Source organism: Neofelis nebulosa, chromosome 9 (genome assembly GCF_028018385.1).
Source record: "Neofelis nebulosa isolate mNeoNeb1 chromosome 9, mNeoNeb1.pri, whole genome shotgun sequence".
NCBI lineage: Eukaryota > Metazoa > Chordata > Mammalia > Carnivora > Felidae > Neofelis > Neofelis nebulosa.
The window spans coordinates 30,585,796-30,609,324 of record NC_080790.1 but is presented as its reverse complement, the minus strand read 5'-3'; the positions used below and the strand labels follow the sequence as shown (position 1 = coordinate 30,609,324).

The window sequence follows — 23,529 nt, the reverse complement described above, 5'->3', positions numbered from 1 at the left end:
ATCATCTTATTTCACTAGAGCTTAATACACAACTCTGATTATATCACTCCCCACTGGGAAACCTTTATATATTCTCTGTTTCCAACAATCTGTTCTATTTAGCATTCCCTGAACACCTGATTGTTCCCTCTACCTTTGCTCTTATTGGTGTCCCTCCTCCATGCTTTTTTCAGACCTAGCTCAACAGCTGCCTTTCCTGAATTTTCTCTTACCCAGAAGTTATTTTATTGGTCGAATGCCAAACCACTTTTCAGACCTGTCTAATGGTGTATATATCATTCTACCTTAATATCATGGTGTCCTCAAGGAATTCATGATCTGTTTAGAGAAGACAATGCCCATGGTCTTTTGTGTGCCCTACCGTGCCCAGCACAATATGTTATACTCTGTATATGTTATACTCACTGAATATGTTATATTCAGTGATGTAAGAATGAGTGAATGAATGAACCCAGTGATTATCACAATATTCCAGTGAGATATTTTAGTAGATCTGTACATAATGAGATAGTTGAGACTTACAATGGTTAAGTAGTAACTTGACTCAAGTCACCGAGCAAATTCGTAAGCAACATTAGAATTAAATCCAGATTTAATTATTTTTAGATCAGGGAATTTTCGTAATATATTGTACCCGTGAAGAGTAAAATAGTAGCTCAAGAGAGAAAGAAATAACTCCCTTGTTCTTTTGATAGTACTTAAAGTGACCTCCATCCATAGATTGCAGTCTTATCATTTAGTTGTTTCTATAACCCCTTTGGTCTTCCATAAATTAATGGCAGAACCAAGCCTTGGGCTATTGGCTTGATATCCTGGTCACAAGATTTTGCTATACTGAGGCACCTTAGAATAAAAGCTTCTGAAGTTCTTTCACAAAAATCCCATATTTCCCTGTTGCTTAGCACTAATGTGAGATGTTTAACTTAGAAAAAAAGAGTGCTGTGGCATAAGAACTGAGAGCAAAGAGTTATTAGAAACATATACAAGAGCTTGGGAAAAGACTGGTGATTGAAAAGTGAGTGTATTTTATACATGAACTACACAGGAAACTTAGGTCGCAATGGGGTCTGTAGGATAGAGGCGTGTTGTTTTAAGAGCCCCACAACTGATGCTGGGATGCCAGCTCCCCCTAGATGAGGAGTACTAGATCAGGAAATAGGCAGAACAGAGCAGATGAATCAGGTTAAATTTAATTCCTTAGTTTCTGTTTTATCCTGAAGATGAAAATTCCTTGGGGAAGTGTATGAAGTAGAGTGACATGTTTGAATTGGTTAGATCGTGCAGAGGATTGTAGAATGAGTAGAAATTGTAGAGTGGAATGTGTGAAAAAAGGCTGCTTCTATCAGTCCACGCATGCAGTCTCAAAAAGGAAAAAGGTACAGTAAGAGAAGAGCTCATGGAGGAAAATCAGAGGGAAGCGTGGGAAAAGAGGACACACTAAAGGAATATAGGAGATACCAATGAGGAGATGAGTGCAGCCTTGAATCTGAACGAAGGTTAGAGAAGAGCTGACTCCAAATGGCTGCCCGGTGAGAGCCTCCTAAGTTCCACGTGCCAGGCTTCATGATGGATGCTTTACTCGTCTTTTCTCATGTAATCCTCACCACAGTCCTGGAAGGCATAGCAGCTCTCATCCTGATTTCTTAGATAAGATGTGAGGAAGAAAAGTTTCTGAGTAGTCGAGATACTAAACTTCACTGACCACTGAGATAAGCTGGAGAAAAGGCCAGGCGGGGATAGAAACTTCTGAATCTGACTCTGGGGTTGTCATTGTTTACATGTAAGAAGGCAGTTTCTGTTGCAGTGTCTGAAGTCATTGTAAGGGAAGTGAGTAAAGAGACAGGAGCAGAAGCTAGTCTTTGGGACTAGAAGATGGTCACTGAATTTGGTTACAACAGGACCACTAAGACTAGAGAGACCAGACTTGAATGATGGCTCTTTGGACATGAGAAGGAGGAATATTCCTTGCAGTACATTTGGGCAGAGGCCTGAGAGGACAGGACAGAATCAAGGTAGAAACTGTTGGAACTAAGCGTATGCATAAAAGTGGAGGCATTTTTTTACTGAATAATATTCCAAAGTCAAATATGTATAATTAGGGAATTTCCCCCCTTTGAATGCTTTTATTGCTTTTATTATTACATCTGATTGAGAGTTGGCAACATGTTATAAAGTTTTTGTAGGCAAATGTTCACTTTAGACATTAGTTGAAACCCATGCCATGGAAATAATCGGATTACTTTTAGAGAATTTCTGGCTTCTCATTAATAAAGAAGTAAGAATTTTAGTAGTTTGTAAAGAGGGGCCATTAAATCAAGGTAAAAGTGAAAGAAGAACTTTCACTCTAGTTACTCTAGTCTTAGTGGTCCCATTTTCACCAAATGTTCCACAGGTAATTTTACCAGTATCCTCCTTCCTCCAAATTCTGGTTCAGTCTTCCATACCTTTCCTGCCTTCCTCACTCAAGAGCATGGTAAACCATGGTCCCTGATGAGATTGTAGCCTATGCTCAGGTGTGTTTGAGATGGGAAAAAGATGGGACTGGACTTTCATGGAGAAGACCTGGGGCTAGGGGCACCTGCCTAGGTGGCAGGGGGTGTGGGCAGTTAAGCGTCCAACTCTTGATTTTGGTTTACATCATGATCTCACAGTCATAAGATCAAGTTTCGTGTCAGGCTCCGTGCAGTGCATGGAGCCTACTTGAAATTCATTCTTTCTCTCTCTCTCTCTCTCTCTCTCTGTCTGTCTCCCTATCATGTACATGTTCTCTCTTTCTCAAAACAAAACAAAACAAAACCCCACAGACAGAAGACCTAGGGCTAAGTCTTGATTATAATGCTTGCACTTAAGTAATATTAATCCCTTTGAGCCTGTTTTTTCATATTTAAGTAACTTTGTACTAAACATGAAAAATTAGGTGGCTGCTGTAGCCCAGTCTCCTGAGTAGCTCCTTGCACACATGCTTTGTACCGTGTCCCTAATACCCAGTCCCAGGAGGGCCTGACCAAAGGCAGTCAGACACTAGCTGGCCACTGGCATATGAAGGGATTTGTTATGACAGTTCTTTCTTACAAGGGTGTGCTACATATTTGATGATGGCTGGCAAAATCGATCTTCTTCCATCTTGTGTGCTTTAAACTTGAGACAAACCGAAAGTGGTAGAAGCAGGAGCAAGAGGAGCAGAGTGTTGAATCACCACTAGAATAGGGAGCCAGGGGTGAACAAAAGCCTACAACATCTGTTTCTCGTTCCCGCTGGCTTCCATTACTAGCTTTGCAGGATCGCTGCGGTGCTCAGTACCCAGCGTCACGGTGGAAGAAAAGGGCCAGGCTAGAACGGGAGATCCTGAGAGCTGAAGCAAGTTTGGTTTGGGTTTTAACATTGTTTTTGTAACTTTTCTTAAATTAAACTGCTTCCTAATATGCTTTGGGACATTTGTGGCTGCATAGCAGGGAAAAACTATCCATCAGAGACCATTTTTGTGTTCTTTTTATAATGTTCTTCTCCATTTGTATGTCCTTTTCTGTTTCTTCTTAACCTTCTTCCTGCTTTCTTCCAAACAGTCTTTTTTTTTCTTCCTCCCTTCATTTATTTCATACAGTTCTCTGTCTCTAGGTTTCTTCTGGCTTCTTTTGCTTTTATGGGTTGACTCAACTTCTCTGAGTTAGATATTACAAGTTATGGAAGGCGCATGAAAGGTCTCAGGACTTCAGTTCTGGCAGTGAAGATACAAGCAGCTACAACAAAATCTGTAATATGTCTAGATGATAGGTGTTTTGTGCTTGAGAATGTGGACTATACTGTATTCATTTTTGTTTCTGCAATACACAGCAGAGGGTCTGGTCTGTAGTATAATAATCAGTGAATGCTGAATGAATGGGATGAGCCATATTGAACTGGCCTATAATTTAACTTGATTATTTTCTTTGTACATATAGAAAGTATCATAGTTAGAAAAATCTAGTTATCAGGTTACACAAAAATTTTTAATCAACATCTTTAATTTTCCTCTTTGCTCCTCTGGGGGAGTAAAGCCCAAATAACTAGAAAATACTTAAAATATCAAGGGACTTCCTAAAACATCAGTACTGAGGGGTAAAGTTGTTTTAGCTAATTTTGTATCTGCCATTTTTTATGTCATCATCATTAGACTTAAGTTTTGTTTTTTTTTTAATTTTTTTTTTTTAACGTTTATTTTTGAGACAGAGAGAGACAGAGCATGAGCAGGGGAGGGGCAGAGAGAGAGGGAGACACAGAATCCGAAGCAGGCTCCAGGCTCTGAGCTGTCAGCACAGAGCCTGACACGGGGCTCGAACTCACGGACCGTGAGATCATGACCTGAGCCGAAGTCGGACGCTTAACCGACCAAGCCACCCAGGCGCCCCTAGACTTAAGTTTTTAACAAACATATTTTAGTATTTGTAAAAATACATTTGAAAAACCAAGACTTATTTCAAAATATTTTTAGATATTATGTTCAGTAATTCAACATGAACAACAATAAACTTTCTGAAATTATTATTCAGAAAGGTTTGTGATTATGATTCATTTCTTGGTAAGGTTTTTCAAGGGATTTAAACATGTCATAAATTCATTTTAAGGCTTTTGTTTTTTATTTGTAAAACGCTATATATGTCTGGCAAATAGTTCATCAATGAATATACGTATGTGAGGATGAAAATTTTTTTTTTTTGTATAAATAATAGCAAAAAAATCTGCACTGTTCACATTCAAATGATGGTAAGTTAAGCTTCCAGAGGAAACTGCTGAGATGCACATTTTTAGATTTTTGGCTTTAGTGTTCAAAATAAATGACTTTGATCTCAAGTCCTGCTCTTAATACTTTGTTTTTAATATACTTAATACTTATGGAAATTACTTATGTTTTAGTCACATGTTCACCAAGAACCAAGTAAGAGAATTCCTTCTTGGAGTGGTCGCCCAATCTGGATGGAAAAGATGGTAATGTGCAGAGTAAAAGTTCCACACACATTTGCTGTTCACTCTTACACCCGCCCCACAATATGTCAGTACTGCAAGCGGTTACTGAAAGGCCTCTTTCGCCAAGGAATGCAGTGTAAAGGTAGGATTGGATGTTCTTCTGAAATAAAATTCATAGGTTTTTGTTAGGAAATTTGTTTCAAAATATTTATATTTCAGAAGCATAGGCAAAGAAATTGGGTTCATAGTTGTTAATTTAAAAAAAGAAAAAAATGCATGCATACACACACATTCATATTTATCAACAACTATTGCTCTCTGTAGTATATGTACTATGTACCAGGACCTACAATACAGAAAAGCTAGAATTTGGATCTGTAAGGTATGGCTGCTCTACACCTATCAGTATGGGGCAGTTAGTAAGCAGGTGAGCAGATATTTGAGCTTAAGTCTTTCTGATTCCAGAGCCAAATGCTACCCAAAATATAAAATAATGCTTTCCTCTTTCCCTTAAACATTCACACACACACACACACACACACACAAATATATTACAAGAGTTTTCTTGTTTTTATTTATAATTATGTAGCTAGGAAAGCTGTACCAAAACTGTTATTCCAGAGACTAATCATACTGAAATAGGAAGAATATAAGTAGAAGCCACTGGAAATGTGATAGGGATTATCCATATTCGGGTACTAACCCAAAACACTGTCATCGTATTCTAAAAACATCTCTCATTGAACCAGGCTTTTAATAGAATAATGGAATATTTTTTCCTACAGTTGTGTTATTTTTTATGTTTTTAAAGATGATTTTAACTTTTGTTTCATATCTCCTTCACAACACTCCTGAACAATATAGTGAAAACCAAAACAGTTTAAAATGTGTTATTAATTATTGAGCCAGGATGGGGTGTAAGTAGCCTGTCTATAATTTTATGTACTTATTTTTATGTGATTATTTTAACGGTTCTTGGTAACATACTTTTTATATAATAGAAGTGATGTGGAATTGAATTCTCTAGTTTTATATAAATAAAACATTAGAATTGAGGTCTTTGCAACAATAAATCCTATTTACAATAGAGAATAAAATAATTGTACATAAATTTGACTTAAGTATATGAGAAAACTTTTCTTGGCAATATATGGCAACATGGGAGAACATCAGATAGAGGACAGGTTGTGCGTTTGTTGCCAGGTAGTTAATAACTATCAGGCAGGCATAATTAAATGTTGAAATTTTATTTCAACAGCTTACTTTTAAATATGAGTTAATATATAAATTAATACTTTAAAATATCAACACTAAAGTATATTGGCAAGCAGCCACTAAGGAATGTTTTGGGAAAGAACATTAATAACAGATGTACAAATTCTAGCCAACAGATAATCTTAGAAAAGGTTGTAGGTAGTGCTGCTCTGCTGAACAGAACAGAAACATTCTAAAACCATATGCAGAGCAGTACGATAGTTTGTAGAGGACCTAACATAAATATGTAGATTGATGAATTTTGAAATAAAACCAGTTAACTCTGCCACTGGGTTATTGATTTAATTTCTTAGCTCTAAAAAAATAATGTTTCATGCTTGTATTGGTTCAGAAAGTAGCATGTATTGGTTCAGAAATATATATGTATTTCTGTATAACTAAGCTATTTTAATTATCAGTCAGAAACATTCACTTATTTCAGTGACTTCTTTTTTGTTTTTTTAGTTTTTTTAATATTTATTTATTTTTGAGAGAGACGGAGTGTGAGCAGAGAGTACTTATTTTTATGTGATTATTTTAACGGTTTAACGGGGCAGAGAGAGAGGGAGACACAGAATCCGAAGCAGTTTCCAGGCTCTGAGCTGTCCACACAGAGCCCGATGTGGAGCTCGAACTCATGAACCTGAGCCAAAGTCAAACTTTTAACTGACTAACCACCCAGGCACCCCAGTGATTTCTATATTTTTAAGATATGAATTAGGATATTAAAAAGTAAAACAGTCATTTTCATTCACTTGTCAAGCTAAGAAAGAAAACAGTAATTTAGTTAAAACAGTTACGCTGGATCATTATAGAAGATACACAGTTCCAAGAGCAGCTACTCATTCAATCACCTGTTTTTTTGTTTAAAAAAATTTTTTTTAAGTTTATTTATTTATTTTGAGAGAGAGAGAGAGCGGGGAAGGGGCAGAGAGAGAGAATCCCAAGCAGGCTCCATACTGCCAGTGCAAAGCCCAATGTAGGGGCTTGAACCCACAAACTGTGAGATCATGACCTGAGCTGAAGTTGGACACTTAACTGACTGAGCCACTCATGTGCCCCATCACCTGCTTATTTTCTACTTTGTAATATTAAAACTTCAAGACAGCTTGAAAGCATACATAAAATATAAGAAAATATGAACAAGTTAATAAGAACATGAGTAAGAGTACAGAGAAATAAAAATGCCTGCCATTAGAACCTACCTACTTGCTGCCGACAGGCCACAAATTTGGCTCTACATTTTCAAAGCGAAAATGGAAATCTTGTTATTGTTACAGTTTGCATACCTCATGAGATAAAAAGCAAATCAATTACTTAAGATAAATGGAAGATGTTAATATTAATATCATATATGAATTTTTCTAGGGCCTTTCATTTAAAAAGACAGTGTTATTTAATGCAAGTTGGGTCACCCACCAAATTATTAATCATGGGACTTTTTCTTATAATAACCTTTACCTTATGCCATTGGTGTGATACCCAGAACTTTCTTGAATCACAAGGGCTACAAAATCATTCTAAGTCAGGACTTGAAATTATTTTCTTCCCGATATTGCTGGAAGATGGAATTCCAAGGTGGAAGGGCGTAGTAGACAGTAGTAATAGCAGAGGGTCTCAATTTTGGTATCACCTAAAAAACACTTTTAAAACACATTTCTCAGCCCCACTCCCAGAGCTGCTGACATAATAGGTTTGGAGTAGCGCCCAGAAATTTGCATTTCTAACAAGTTCTTTGTAATGCTGATTCTGCTGGTCTGGGAACCAGAGTTTGAGAACCACTGAGTTACTTGTAGTATTGAATAGCTTGTACCTGACATTCATCTGCAGTGCTATCAACTCGGATGTTCCTGCAGGCTGAAGAGAACTATATATAAAGGTGGGAGACGTTGTGCATGAGAAGCTCATGCCTTTCCTTACAAGGCTGTATAGGAAAGCCCTTACTAATTCCTAATAAAAGCTTGTAGAATCTCAGTCTCTCTTCTGCATATGCACCAGGTCCTAATAATTAGGAACTGAAAGTAAGTGCTTGACATATATTGGAAAGTAGTCAGCCTGAGAAACTGTCAAGGGGAACATGGAAAGATGAGTATGAGTTAATGGAGCTGCCAGCAACATTTTGGCAATTACAGATAAAGAAACTGAGCCCTAGAAAAATTGGGGAAGATGGCAGCAAAGTAGGAGGAACCTAGGTTCGCTCATCCCACAGATACAACTAGATAATTATCAAAGCATCCTAAATGTCCCAGAAATCTACCTGAAGACTGGCAGAACAAACTCTACAACTAAAGGTAGAAAAGAAGCCACAATGAAGAAGGATGGAAGTGTGGGATGTGGTTTAGGGAAGAAATGGATCTTGGCTGCTGTGGAAGACAGGGAGCCATGGTCATGAGAAGGATGAGAGAGAATGCACAAGGGAATGCACAAGGAGAATGTTTCCTCATCCATTGGCTTGGAAAGCAAGAGGGGCTGAATTATTTGAGTTCTGGCAGTCAACAGAGATTAAAGCCTGAAGTTTTAAGCATCAGCAGACTGGAATCTGGGAGTCTAGAGGTATTGGAGCTGCCTTCAGAGACAAGACAGGCAAACAACCTAGGGGCAGACAGTGTGGAAGCAACAATCTGAAGAATGCCTGGGGCACACAGTGAGGAGATTATTTGCTCTTCTTGGAGCATGCCCCTGAGAAGCAGAGTTCACAAAGAGCCCTTTCTGGGAACAAAGGAGCTGGTGCCATTTTTTTCTCCTGCCAATTAGTGGTCATAGATCAGTGGAATAGAATGGAAAACCCTGAAATGAACCCACGACTGTATGGTCAGTTAATCTTGGACAAAGTAGGAAAGAATATCCAGTGGGAAAAAGACAATCTTTTTAACAAATGGTGTTGGGAAAACTGGACAGCAACATGCAAAAGAATGAAACTGGACCACTCTCTTTTACCATACACAAAAATAAACTGAAAGTGGATTAAAGACCTAAGTGTGAGAACTGAAATCATAAAGGTCCTTGAAGAAAGCACAGCAATAATTTCTCTGATATGAGCCATAGCAACTTTTTTCTAGATAGGTCTCCTGACCCAAGGGAAACAGAAGCAAAAATAAACTGTTGGGACCACATCAAAATAAAAAGCTGCTGCACAGCAAAGGAAATAATCATCAAAACTAAAAGGCAGCAACCTATGGAATGGGGGAAGATATTTAAAAATGACCTATCCCATAAAGGGTCAGTACCCAAAATACATAAAAAACTTATACAACTTAACAGCCAAAAAATGAGTAAGCCAATTAGAAATGGGCAGAAGACATGAATAGACATTTTTCCAAAGAAGACATACAGATGGCCAATAGGCACATGAAAAGATGCTCAACATCACTTATCATCGGGGAAACACAAATCAAAACTACAGTGATATATCACCTCACACCTGTCAGAATGGCTAAAATCAACAACACAAGAAACAAGTTTTCGTGAGGATGTGGTGAAAGGGGTACCCTTTTGCACTTTTGGTGGGAATACAAACTGGTACAGCCTCTCTGGAGAACAGTATGGAAATACCTCAGAAAGTTAAAAATAGGGGCACCTGGGTGGCTCAGTTGGTTAAGCGTCCAACTTTTGATTTCAGCTCAGGTCATGATCCTACAAACTGAGATTGAGTCCCATGTTGGGCTCTGTGCTGACGGTGTTGGAGTTTGCTTGGGATTCTCTCTCTTCCTCTCTCTGCCCCTTTCCCACTCATGCTCTCTTTCTCTCTCAAAAATAAATAGACTTAAAAAAAACAAAGTTAAAAATAGAACTACCCTATGATCCAGCAATCCCACCAGAAGTATTTACCCACAGAATACAAAAGCACTAATTCAGAGAGGTAACATGCACTCTTATGTTTATAATAGCGTTGTCTACAATAGCTATATTATGGAAACAGCCATTATCAACAGATTGATGAATGGATAAAGAAGATGCGGCATATATATACAGTGGAATATTAATCAGCCATAAGAAAGAATGAAATCTTGCCACTTGGTAGATGGGGCTAGAGAGAATTATGCTAAGCAAAATAAGTCAGAGAAAGACAAATACCATATGATTTCACTCATATGTGGAATTTAAAAAACAAAACAAACGAGCAAAGGGGAAAAATAGAAACAAACCAAGAAACAGACTCTTAGCTATAGAGTTAAACATCTTAACTGATGGTTACCAGAGGGGAGGTTGGTAGGGGAAGTGTTAGAAAGGTTATAGGGATTAAGGAGTGCATTGTGATGAGCACTGGGTGATGTATGGAAGTGTTGAATCACTATATTACATACCTGAAACTAATATTACATCATGTTAACTAGCTGGAATTTACATTAAAACTTAAAAAAAATAAATTAAAAAAAAAGAAATGGAACCCTGGGGAGTTGAATACCTGTTAAGAGGTGGCATCAGAATTTGAAACCAGACCTTTATTCCAAGACCTGAGTTCTTAGTAAAGGAAAACTTTAAAAAGTCTCTAAGCATATCTGATACTGCCTGACTTTTTACATACATTAATAAACCAAATATTTTATTTCAGATTGTAAATTCAACTGCCATAAACGCTGTGCATCAAAAGTACCAAGAGACTGTCTTGGAGAAGTCACTTTCAATGGAGGTAAAATTCTTTTTCTTAATTTGCCTAAACGATCAGAAAAGGTCACAGTTCTTTTGTGTATTATCTTTGTATAAGGCTATATTTGCATGTTTTATTTTGTTTACTTTGTTTCTTAAACTTTGGCTTTTTAAATTTAATAATCAAGGAAAATACAGATAATCAGTAAAGGTACACTTATTGTATTGTATTGTATCTTATTTTATTTATGCCTTCCCATTTTTCCTATAGCCACCTACCATTTGTAGTCTAATGTTGCCAGTGGTGTTGCATATTTTCTTCCATCCTTAGACATAAAATACTTCTTTTTACACCCTGCTGTTGTCCCTAGAGGTGTTCATAGTTCTAATACTTACTGACTGCTTCTGTGTGCCAGGCACAGTTCTATACTCTTTACATACATTGATATTTAAACCTAAGAACAGCCCTTTGAGTTAAGTATTTACAGATGAGTAAACTTGGGCACAAAGACATTGAATAACTTGCCCAAGAAATATAGCCAACAGTTTATAGAGTTGGGATTTGAACCTATATGATCTGGCTTCTTAGTCCATAGTCATTAGAACACATTGTGCTGCCTCACTGTCTCTTTCTCCATCAAATAATCATTTGCTAAACATATTCCCTCATATGCCTTTTTCTTTTCTTTTTTCAAGATTGTATATTGATTATGTTTTTGGAGGGAAGGAATAATGATTCCAAGCATAATTTTTTTTTATTGTTTGCCTGTAATATATATATATTTTTCAATATATGAAGTTTATTGTCAAATTGGTTTCCATACAACACCAGTGCTCATCCCAAAAGGTGCCCTCCTCAATACCCATCATCCAAGCATAATTTTTATTTAACATTTACAGGACTGGTAAAAATTAAATGTAAGTAGTTCTGTAGGATGAAAAGTATAAGGAATGGAAATTGAATTTCTTAAGATTTTAATGTTTTCTTTTATGGCATTTTTTTTTTTTTTTAAGTTTATTTATTTTGAGAGAGACAGTGCGAGGGCGGGGTGCAGAGAGAGAGGGAGATAGAGAATCACAACCTGGCTCTATGCTGTCAGTGCAGAGCCCAACTTTGGGCTCAAACTCACAAACTATGAGATTATGACTTGAGCCAAAACCAAGAGTCGGTCGCTCAACTGACTGGGCCACGCAGGCGCCCCTGTGGCATGTTTTTTATGGTTGCTATTTAACACCATTGACAGATCATGATTGGTTTTCTCATTTGGGTTACTCTGAATTAATGCAGCTTTGCTATAGACTAAAGTTTCCTCCAGGTTTATGGTTCATGTATTTTTGTACTTTACTACTGTTTGACAGATGGATATGAAATACTATTTATATTGGTTTTAATGTATACTAAGTAGTTTGAACATCTTTCAAATGGTTACTGGTTCTTAAGGGTTTTTTTCCCCCCTATAAATTATCTGTTCACATGTTTTGTCCATTTTTCTGTTTATTTGTTATTGATTTGTAGGGAGTTGTTGATAATTCTACCTAATAGTTCTTTGTCAGTTATACTTGATGTAAATACCTTCTCTGAGTTCTGGATTATCATTTTTTTAAGCAGTGTTATTGAGAAACTTTGTATACTTGGCACATTTAGTTTATTCACAAAGTTAGGCATCTATCAGTGCAGTCCAGTGTTAGGACATTTTTCATTACCCTGAAAAGAAACTCCATACACATTAGCAGTCACTCGTCGCTCTTCCCCACTAGCCCATGGCAACCACTAATCAACTTTCTACTGCTGTGGGTTTGTCTATTCTAAGCTTTTCATACAGATGAAATCATAATATGTAGTCTTTTGTGACTGGTTTCTTGGACCTAGCTTAATGTTTTCAGGGCTCCTCCATGTTGTAACATGTATCAGTACTCGTTCTGCTTTGTTGATGAATAGCATTCCTCTGCATGAAGATACCACATTTTATGTATCTGTTCACCAGCCACTTGATGGACATTTGAGCTGTATCCATTTTGGGGCTATTACGAATAATGCTGCTATGAACATTTTGAGTACAATTTCTGTGGACATGTGTTTTCATTTCACTTGGGTAGATACCTAGTTGTGGAATTGTTGAGTCATATGGTAACTCCGTGTTTTAAAATTTTGAGGACTGCCAAACTGTTTTCCAAAGCAGCTGCACTATTTTACACTCACTTTACCAGCAGTGTATGAGGATTCTAGTTTTTCTGAAAGGTCACCACCGCTTGTTATTATCTGTCATTTGGATTGTTGCCATCCTACTGAGTATGAAGTAATACTTCCTTGTGTTTTTGATTTGCATTCGTGGATGGCTAATTGATATGCACATCTTTTCACATACCTGTTGGTCATTTTTACATCTGCTTTGGGAAATATCTATTCCTCTGGTCCTTTGCCCATTCAACTGGTTATTTATTTTTTTATTATCGAGTCTTAAGAGTTCTTTAAACATTTGAGATACAAGTCCCTTATTTGATATATGATATGTAAATACTTTTTTCCCTTCTGTTGGACAGACTTTTTGCTTTTTTGAGGTATCATTTGAAGCACAAAAGTTTTTAATTATAATCAAGTCCGCTTTAATTTTTCTTCTGTAACTTATATTTTTGGTATTCTGTCTGGAAGGCTTTGCATAACCCAAGGTCACAAAGATTTACTCCTGTGTTTTCTTCTAAGAGTTTCATAGATTAACTCTTACATTTAGATCTGTGATCCACTTTAAGTTAATTTTTGTATTTGGTTTACAAAAGAGGTCCAGTTTCACCTTTTTGCTTGTAGATAATCCAGTTCTACCAGCACCATTTTTGGAACAGACTATTTATCTTTCCCCAACAAATTGCCCTGGACCAGTTAACCCAACATACAATAGTGGTGGCTAATTTTTTGCTTTGCTTCTAGTATATTTTGTCATACAGAAATTTAAGTTCTAATTATTAAAAAAAATTTTTTAATGTTTTTATTTATTTTTGAGAGAGAGAGAGACAGAGCAAGCGGAGTAGGAGCAGAGAGAGAGAGGGAGACACAGAATCGGAAGCAGGCTCCAGGCTCTGAGCTGTGCACACAGAGCCTGATGCGGGGCTCGAACTCACGAGTCGTGAGATCATGACCTGAGCCGAAGTCAGACACTCAACTGACTGAGCCGCCCAGGCGCCCCTAAGTTCTGTTTAAGCAAACTAATTAATTGTCTGCCTTAGGGTGTGTGCATTTTATATCTTCCTTAATTAAATACCTCTTTATCCATAAAGATATTTTCCTATTTTCATTAAGAGTTTTAAAACCTTTTTTTTTTTTCACATTTAATATACTTTTTCTATTTACATGTATTGCTCTCCCATTAATATGAAACTCTGAATTCATTTAAAACTTTGCCAGAACCTTCCAGTCTGGGAACAGATACAGATATACCAATGGATATTGACAGTAGTGACATGAACAGTGATGGTAGCCGGGGCTTGGATGACATTGAAGAACCATCTCCTCCAGAAGATAAAATGTTCTTCTTGGATCCGTCTGATCTTGATGTGGAAAGAGATGAGGAAGCTGTGAAAACCATCAGGTAATGCACGTGTGTGTATTGCAAGCTACTTCCAAATGCAGGATTAGTCCAGGTGCTTCATTAAGAAAGAAAAAGCCACATTTCTTTCAGTGGAACCTAGAATGTAATTTACAATCCAGTTAAAGTATTGCTAATTCCTTTACATGCACCACAGTATTTCTGAAATAAATTATACACTCTTGCCATCTACTCAAGATGGGAAAGTATGAGAATCCTTGTTAAAGAGAAAAATGCTTTATTTAAATGTAGTCTAGATATTATATCTGGCTGTGGAACAGCCACCACAAGGTGCCGGAATTAAACTATCAATTAAAGCAACCAGCTTCTTCATTTAGGCAAATTATCAGATGTTAGAAACACCAGTGAGAATATATACCTGCCGAATGTTGCACAGAGATGATGGTGACAAATTTGGGGGCAGTTTTCATTTTACCACAATTAGACTGTTAGCACTTTGTAAAATGCTATTGGATTATAAAACTTATAAATATCCCCTTACGTTTGTAGAAATTCAGTTTTTTGTGTATACAGCTTTGTAGGATACACTACTTTGTAATAAAATGTGAATATTTTGGCAGGTTTTGTTCTTCACTGGTAACAAAGAAGTATTTAGAGAAAATGGATCATTTATCAATCTCACATAACTGAGTGGTCATTTATTCATTTTGGCTTGTCATTAGATTACAGCTATTATTATTATCATTATGAACTAAAACTTACTGTTTACCCAGTTTGGAGACTGTGAAGAGAACTTAGCTAGCTTCCTAATCATGAATATTTCATAATTTAAGAGAAAATATTTAACTGAGATTCAAATTGAAAAACCATGTATTTTTCACACATATCCCATCAAATTGTTCTTTTACTTCCAGCTGTGCTGTTTCTGACCCATGTTTCAATATTACCTGATTTGATGCAGTACTTTATTTTTTCTTAATTGGTAGCTATAAATCATTTTATTAGTATCTGTTAGAAATACTTCTTGTTAACAACATGAAAAATGGAATTTGACATTTGAACCATGTGATTTTGTGAATAGGTATACTTGCTTTTTACCTTGTTACGAATTTACTAATTAATCATGCTGCTTAGGGCAAAAGAAGCTTTCTCAACAGCAGTCCCAAATGAGACCCTCTTCCAGGCTCCAGATCTTCCAGTTGGGGAAGATTCTTTCTGCTCTGTTCATTGTTTTGTGTTGGGACCTTCCAAAAAATATTGATGACACATAATGAGGACTTTCAGGATTGTCTTAGTCTTTTATAAATCAACTGTGTATCATCATGAAAGGATTAATTTCTTTTTCTTAACCTATTTCTGTAAGATATTTTGAAAAAATTTAGCTCAGTTATCTTTAAAAAGGCCAGTGAGCTTACAGTATTCATAGGATTTTTTAAAAATTCAAATTATCAGTATTTTATCATAAATGTTAAATGTTTTGTAGTCCGTCAACAAGCAGTAATATTCCGCTGATGAGGGTTGTACAGTCCATCAAGCACACAAAGAGGAAGAGCAGCACGATGGTGAAGGAAGGGTGGATGGTCCATTACACCAGCAGGGACACCCTGGTCAGTAGTCACAGATATTTTAATATGGTAGTGAAAGTTTGTTACGTACTTTATTTTGTGCATTTTTAAAATCAAAATGAGGATGTAATATGTATTAAGACATAGTATATTGGAACTGTAGTTACATTTGTAAAGAGTTCTCAAAAGGCAGGGGCGCCTGGGTGGCGCAGTCGGTTAAGCGTCCGACTTCAGCCAGGTCATGATCTCGCGGTCCGTGAGTTCGAGCCCCGCGTCAGGCTCTGGGCTGATGGCTCGGAGCCTGGAGCCTGTTTCCGATTCTGTGTCTCCCTCTCTCTCTGCCCCTCCCCCATTCATGCTCTGTCTCTCTCTGTCCCAAAAATAAATAAAAAACGTTGGAAAAAAAAAAAAAAGGCAGAACGTTGAAATATCTTTACAAACCAGTAGAGCAGTAGAGATTCAGAAGAGGTCTAGGGATATAACATCAAATACAAAATCCATGAAAGAAATAATAAGAGGGACTTCATTATAATTATAAACTCCTGCTCTGCGAAAGACAGTATCAAGAGAATAAGACAACCACTGGCTAGGAGGAAGTATTTACAAAAGAGACATCTGATGAAAGACTTCTCTAAAATATACAAAGAACGCTTAAAACTCAACAGTAAGAAAACAAACAACCCAATTAAAAAATGAGTCAAAGACCTTAACATATACCTCACCAAAGAAGATCTGTACAGATGGCAAACAGGCATATGATGAAGATGTTCCACATCATATGTTGTCACGGAGATGCAAATTAAAACAACAGTGAGATACCACTACACGCTTATTGGAATGACCAAAATCTGGAACACTGTCGACACCAAATGCTGGCAAGGATGTAGGGCAACACAAACTTTCATTCATTGCTGATGGGGATGCAGTGGTGTAGATACTTTGGAAGACTGGTGGTTTCTTACAAATTATGGGCTTTGTGATTATGATGTGTCAGTGTAGGTTCATCAGTTGTAATGAATGTACCACTCAGAAGGATGTAGGTCACAGGAATGCTCTGCATGTGTGGGCACAGGGGATATATGAGAAATCTCTGTACCTTCCCTTTAATTAGGCTATGAACTTAAAATGGCCAAAATCTTCATTTTACAAAATTATTTTAAGAAACATTAAAAAAAAAAAAGCCACGTGTCAAAGCAAAGACAAATGACAAACTGAAAAAAGTATTCTGAAGTCATGTTCTAGACAAGGATTCATTTCATGATATGTAAAGGATACCAACAAATTGATTCAAAAAAAATACAAACAGTCAAAGAATGGGCAAATATATCTACAGAGTTCACAGGCAGGAAAATATAAATGACTTTTAAAGATGAGCGCTTGATCTCATATTTAATAAGAAGTACAATTTAAAATTTCACTGAATTACCTTTTTTTTTATCAGTATAGCAAAGATCAAAAAGTTTAGTGACATACTAGATTAGTGAAAGTTTGAATAAATAGGTACTCATGTTGCCAATAAAACTATAAATTGGATCAAATCATATGTAGGATAATTAATACTGTCAAGGAGAATTACATGTGTACATATCTTTTGACCTGGCAAGCCAATAGGTAAATTAGAAATGTAGCCTACAGATGAATTACATATCAGTGCATGTATACCACACGTGTATTTGCATGTGCTCACATAAAGTTCTCTAAAAGGATTCCCAGAAACCTACTACCGTTGCTTACGTGGGGTAGGGTGGACTCGAGTATGCTTATGATTACGTATCCTTTTTCTGTTCGCAGAATTTTGACCCCCGTGAATTTTAAACCTATTCAGACATACAAACTTATGAGTAGAAATGAAAGGAAAAGGAAAGAAAGGCACAGGTACTTTGGAAGAATCGTTATTTTTATACCTAACAGTTGTATGCCCTTTATTTTATAGAGAAAGAGGCATTATTGGAGACTGGACAGTAAATGTCTCACATTATTTCAAAATGAATCTGGATCAAAGTATTATAAGGTAAAGATTCCACATTTAAAAAAATAACATACATTAAAATATCGTATGTTTTCCAGATAAAGTAATATTTGTTAGTTATTATATTGGCATATACTGTGTATTATGACTCTGCCTAATATCGCTTATAAGTCACTCTTGAGTTCCTTGTTGAAACAGTTTTCCCCCACCCTCCGTTTCACCCCCCACAGCAGCCCTGCTACCAAAGGATGTTTTTTGTTGTGTGTTCCTTTGGTCTTGGCCTGCCTGTCAGGTTGCTGCTGATTTCCTTCTGGACACCATGGTTTTGATTGGGCTGTTCATGATCATTGCCTGTCCAGAAGAGGCCGGTGTGGTATCCATGTTCTCCCTGCTCCATTTGATCTTAGGCCCCGATTCCCACATGCTGCTGCTTCACTTTTGTATAGTCTTCTTTGCCTGGCTTGTTCCACACTTGGCCGTGTCACAGACCGACACCAAACAAAATTGTAAGTGGAGCGATTGTATCCTTAAGAGAGAGATCAGAAACTGATGACTTTGAGCTGGTTGGGTTCTTTTAAATAGGGGTTTTTTTTTGTTTTTTTTTTTTTGCCTCAGGGAGTAGACTACACATACAGAGTTGTTACAGTTGTGGGCAGAACCAGAATGGAGTGTGTGAACAACCTGTGCTAGCGTTCTCCTTTTGCTGTTGTTTTTGCTTTGTCTTCCTTTGAGGGCTGCATCTTGCAGACAGCAGCTGGCAGAGAAGTAATTGTTGAGTTGATTTAATGACAGTTGGAAAGGGACAAGTGTTGGATACAGTGGCGGTTAACTCTCCCCAGTCCTCTCCTTCCTTGCATTCTAACAACCTGCTATAGGCTGGAACACTGGGTTAGTACGCTCCAGGCTCTGCCTTTGGCAGATCACTGATGGCAGATACTACTGTAAGACTTGACTGCATGCTCCGTGTACCACATACTTGTGTTCATCTTAGTGCATTCGCTAGAAATGTGTATCTTTGATCGTTTAGCGTATTTGAAAATAAAAACAAAGATGTATTTATATTTTTTAATGCTTAATTTTTTACTGCAGGAAATTCCACTTTCAGAAATTCTTCGCATATCTTCGCCACAAGATTTCACAAACATTTCACAAGGCAGCAACCCACACTGTTTTGAAATCATCACTGACACTATGGTATACTTTGTTGGGGAGAACAATGGGGACAGTTCCCACAATCCTGTTCTTGCTGCCACTGGAATTGGAGTTGATGTAGCACAGAGCTGGGAAAAAGCAATTCGCCAAGCTCTCATGCCTGTTACCCCTCAAGCAAGTGTTTGCACTTCTCCGGGGCAAGGGAAAGATCACAGTAAGCAATAAGCTTGTTGATGGCTTTTTCCCCCCTTTGGTTCTTAAGCGTTTTGTGGGTGTGGTTGTGTTTATGTATTTCTAACGCTCATTTTAAGCTTCATCGTTAGTAAGCAATACTGCGGGTTAATTCCTTTATACAATTCACGTTGGTTATAGTATATACATACAACCACCAGAGCTAGATTCCAGAGTCAGTCTCCCTCTCCAGGCTGTGCCAACCTATTAGGTGATCTTAGGCAAAACTTCACCTCTCTGTGATAGTACCTACTTTGTGGGGTTGTCAGCATTCGAGGAAAGAGAACCAGTAAGGAATAGAACAGTCTTTGGTTTCCATGAACTCTCAGTGGATTAAAGTAAATTGCTAGTATTAGTATTTTGCTTCATGGTGGGATATAAACAGGTGATCAAGAATTACGGTTCATGTCATACTTGTGAAATCTATGAAGCCAGAAATGCTGTTTTTCTTTTAACTGAATTAAGACATTCAGAAATACTAAAAAAAATTGTTGAAACACATGTTCTTTGCACCAACAAAACTTATAAAATAAAAGCTGAATTTTGTAAAGGATCAAATGAAAGCCATAATATAATGTCACTTTTACGCCATTGGTATTATGTTATTTCTGGGGAAACACCATTTATTAGATATATTTAAATTGAAATAGGTATCAACCAGTTCCTACATGTACTTTATTTCTGTTCAACTGTATTATTTTGTGCACCTATTCTTGGCATTATGTTACGCTCTGAGCTAGAGTATGAAAGAAACACAGAAATTAAGGGAGATAGGACACACATACATAAGAAAGTGTTAGGTAGCAGCATAAAGCAGTAGTGCGCAAAAACGAGTAATGCATTACTTGGAGGATGCGGATATGGATAGAAGGAGTAAGCGGAGACTTCATGATTTGGATCTTGACCTTGGATCCCAAGTAGGTTAGGATAGGAAAAGCTAAAAGAGAAGGGTAGAGAGCTAGTGTTATTCTAGTTAAGGAGACAAGTGTGATCAATGGGATGAAGATAATGACCATGACCATGTTTGGTGTTTAATATTGATTCTAAGAGGATGAATTAATGGATATTTACAGTGCTGCTAAAGTTTTGGGGGATTTTAGACCGAACTCTGATAATCTAACTAAAGCCATGGACCTATTCCCCCAGAAAATAATACAGGAGCATACATACAAATTTTATGTATAACTGGATGTGGGAACCTCCTCTAGCCCATCATCCATGGACCTCCTCCCTCGGGTTGAGAATCTCGAAAAGCGGAAGGGTTGCGTGAGAGTGCTAGAGAATGACACGCAGTCGTGCCACTTACTGTCTGTGTGACCTTGGTCTCTACAGTCTCTCATCTAAAGTGTGAATCATAATAAATGCATACAATGCACAGTTCCTGATGCACTGGTAATACTGTTATTGTTGTTGCTGCTGCTTTTTGTAGTGTAAAGTTCTGGGAAGCAATAGAAATTAAAACTGGGTGGAGCTGGACAGTGGAGGCCTTTGAAACAATCTGCATTGACACTAGGAAACCGGAACAATTGGAAAGCACAGTGTTAGATACTTCTGTATCGTTGATGCTGTGCCTTTTTTGTTTCATTGATATTTAATATTTTAATTATTTAAAATATTTTAAGATTGATTTAATATTTTTAAATGCAGGCTTTGACAGTCATTTTTTGATGCATAGTTTTTGATGCATAGTTTGCTTACATTTTGTTAATTTTTGTATTTGGGATTGTAAAGGAAATTTCATATTGTCTTTGAGTTGTCTCCAAGATTCTAGATGTTTGAGACCTAATCTCTTACTCACTTCCCACGCTGCCCTTTTCTCTTGTCAGTTACTTCCGTTGCGTACCAAAATAATACAAACATTTGAATTTTACAGCATTGTGGAATATAAGATGAAGAAGTCCTTCCTATACACTTGTAACGCTCCCCCTTATTCCTGATCCTATACCTCCTCCTTCAGAAGACCATTATGAACAATTTGGTGTATATTTCTTGCTTTGGGGAGAAGGGAAGCTTATGCTATCTGTGCTGTATTGTTATATTTTATTTTTGTAGAAAAGTGTGGTCATACTCTGTGTTCTTTTTGGAACTGGCTTTTATCCACTATTTAATATATATCAGATATATTTCAATGCTAGTATATGTAGATTTGTCTTATTTTTAATTTTAATTTTTTAATTTTTAAAAAATTTTTTGTAATGTTTGTTTTTGAGAGAGAGACAGAGACAGAGCATGATGGGAGGGGGGCAGAAAGAGAGGGAGACAGAATCTGAAGCAGGCTGTCAGCCCAGAGCCTGACACAGGGCTTGAACTCATGAACCACGAGATCATGACCGGAGCCAAAGTCAGACATTTAACCGACTGAAGCACCCAGGCACCCCAAATTTTATTATTACTAAAGTAATGCATGCTTTTTATGTTTTAGAAAATGAAGGCAGTATAGAAGTGTATAAAGAGCAGGCTTTGTTCCCCAACCCTACTTCTCTCACTCATCGGAAGTATCATTTTCTTCATCAAATGCTGCTACTACCTTACAACTTGCCTTTCTAACTTAATATGCTGTGGATAGCATTCTAACTCAGTATTATAGCTCTACACCATTAAATGTTTAGATAGGATTTCTTTGTGTGGATGTTTCATATTTTATTTAACCAGTTTCCTGTTACTGGGTTAGTATTGTGTGTGTGGATAAATTTTTTTAAAGAACATAATTAGCCAATTTTTAATTCAGCCAGTTTATAAAACTTAATGTACTGTGGGCACTTGCATGTCAGCAGATGTTAATATTATTAAGTCCTATAACAATTTTGTTCTTTGCTCATACATCATTCTTCTGTTTTACAGAAGATTTATCTACTAGTATCTCTGTATCTAACTGTCAGATCCAGGAAAATGTGGTAAGTAAAAATTGAAAATTATAGCTAAGATATGCAAATTGGATAATTAAAATAGGTAAATGAAGATGTGAAAATCAGTGCAAGAGATAAAAAACAAACTCTTAAACACAGCAAACTGGTGGTTGCCAGAGAGGAAGTGAATGGGGGGGTGGGGAAATAGAGGGGATTAAGAATGCATTTATCCTGATGAGCACTGAGAAACATATAGAACTGTTGAAACTAATATAACACTGTATGCTAATTATACTTGAATTAAAAAAAAAAAAATGGGGCTCCTGGGTGGCTCAGTCGGTTAAGCATCCAACTTCGGCTCAGGCCATGATCTCGCGGTTTGTGGGTTCGAGCCCCACGTTGGGCTCTGTGCTGGCAGCTGGAGCCGGGAGCCTGCTTTGGATTCTGTGTCTCCCTCTCTCTCGGCCCCTCCCCTGTTCATGCTCTGTCTCTCTCTGTCTCTCAATAATAAATAAACGTTAAAGAAAATTCAAAAAAATAATTCTTAGTCCAAAGTATTGACCAGTTGGCCTAAAGACACCAGGCAGGCTAGACTTCAGGGCTGATAACTTCTTTAAGGAATTCTGCCTGATGAAGGAAAGTGTGGCAGATTTTTTTAACTGTGAAAATAAAGTTAACTTTTTCCTAAGTGTTAGTAGACTATTACATAGTGACAGACTAGTTCAAAGAGAAGGGAGAGACCACTTCTTGCTGGGTCAGCAGAGAAAGCTTCCTACAAGAAGTGAATCCTGAGCTGTGCCCAAGTGGATGGAAAGGGATTTTGACTCAAGGGCTGAGAGGGTGAGGGCAGGGAATACTACTTCATACAAGACGGGGACCAGGATGGGCACATAGAGAGAAGCAGGACATACAGGACTTGTAAGGAATAGTGAATAGGTTCAGTTTGGCTGGTATATATATGTAGGTATGTGCTAAGGATTGTAACAGGGGTCAGCAAACTTTCTTTCTTTTTTTTTTTTTTTAAACATTTATTTATTTTTGAGACAGAGAGAGAGCATGAACAGGGGAGGGTCAGAGAAAGAGGGAGACACAGAATCTGAAACAGGCTCCAGGCTCTGAGCTGTCAGCACGAGCCCGACGCGGGGCTCGAACCCACGGACCGCGAGATCGTGACCTGAGCCAAAGTCGGCCGCTTAACCGACTGAGCCACCCAGGCGCCCCAGCAAACTTTCTATAAAGGGATAGATAGTAAATATCTTAGGCTTCGTGGACCACACCCAATTACTTGATTCTGCCATGGTAGTGAGAAAGCAGCCTTAGTACAGAAAGGAATGAGCATGGCTGCGTTCCGATAAACCTGCATTTATGGACCCTTGATTTTGAACTTTATGTCACTTTCATGTGTCGAAAGATACCATTATTTTCTCTTTTTTAACCATTTAAAA

General features: G+C 37.4%; 1 protein-coding gene across 1 annotated transcript in view; it reads left to right on the top strand.

Moving 5' to 3' along the window:
• PRKD3 (protein kinase D3) overlaps positions 1-23,529 on the top strand; it is an 81,436-nt gene that overhangs the window by 37,362 nt on the left and 20,545 nt on the right. The window contains exons 5-11 of the mRNA XM_058683033.1: positions 4,891-5,083; positions 10,748-10,825; positions 14,180-14,363; positions 15,805-15,928; positions 17,820-17,897; positions 18,945-19,221; positions 22,080-22,132. Coding sequence (XP_058539016.1) covers positions 4,891-5,083; positions 10,748-10,825; positions 14,180-14,363; positions 15,805-15,928; positions 17,820-17,897; positions 18,945-19,221; positions 22,080-22,132 — 987 coding nt within the window. The remainder of the gene's footprint in view (positions 1-4,890; positions 5,084-10,747; positions 10,826-14,179; positions 14,364-15,804; positions 15,929-17,819; positions 17,898-18,944; positions 19,222-22,079; positions 22,133-23,529) is intronic.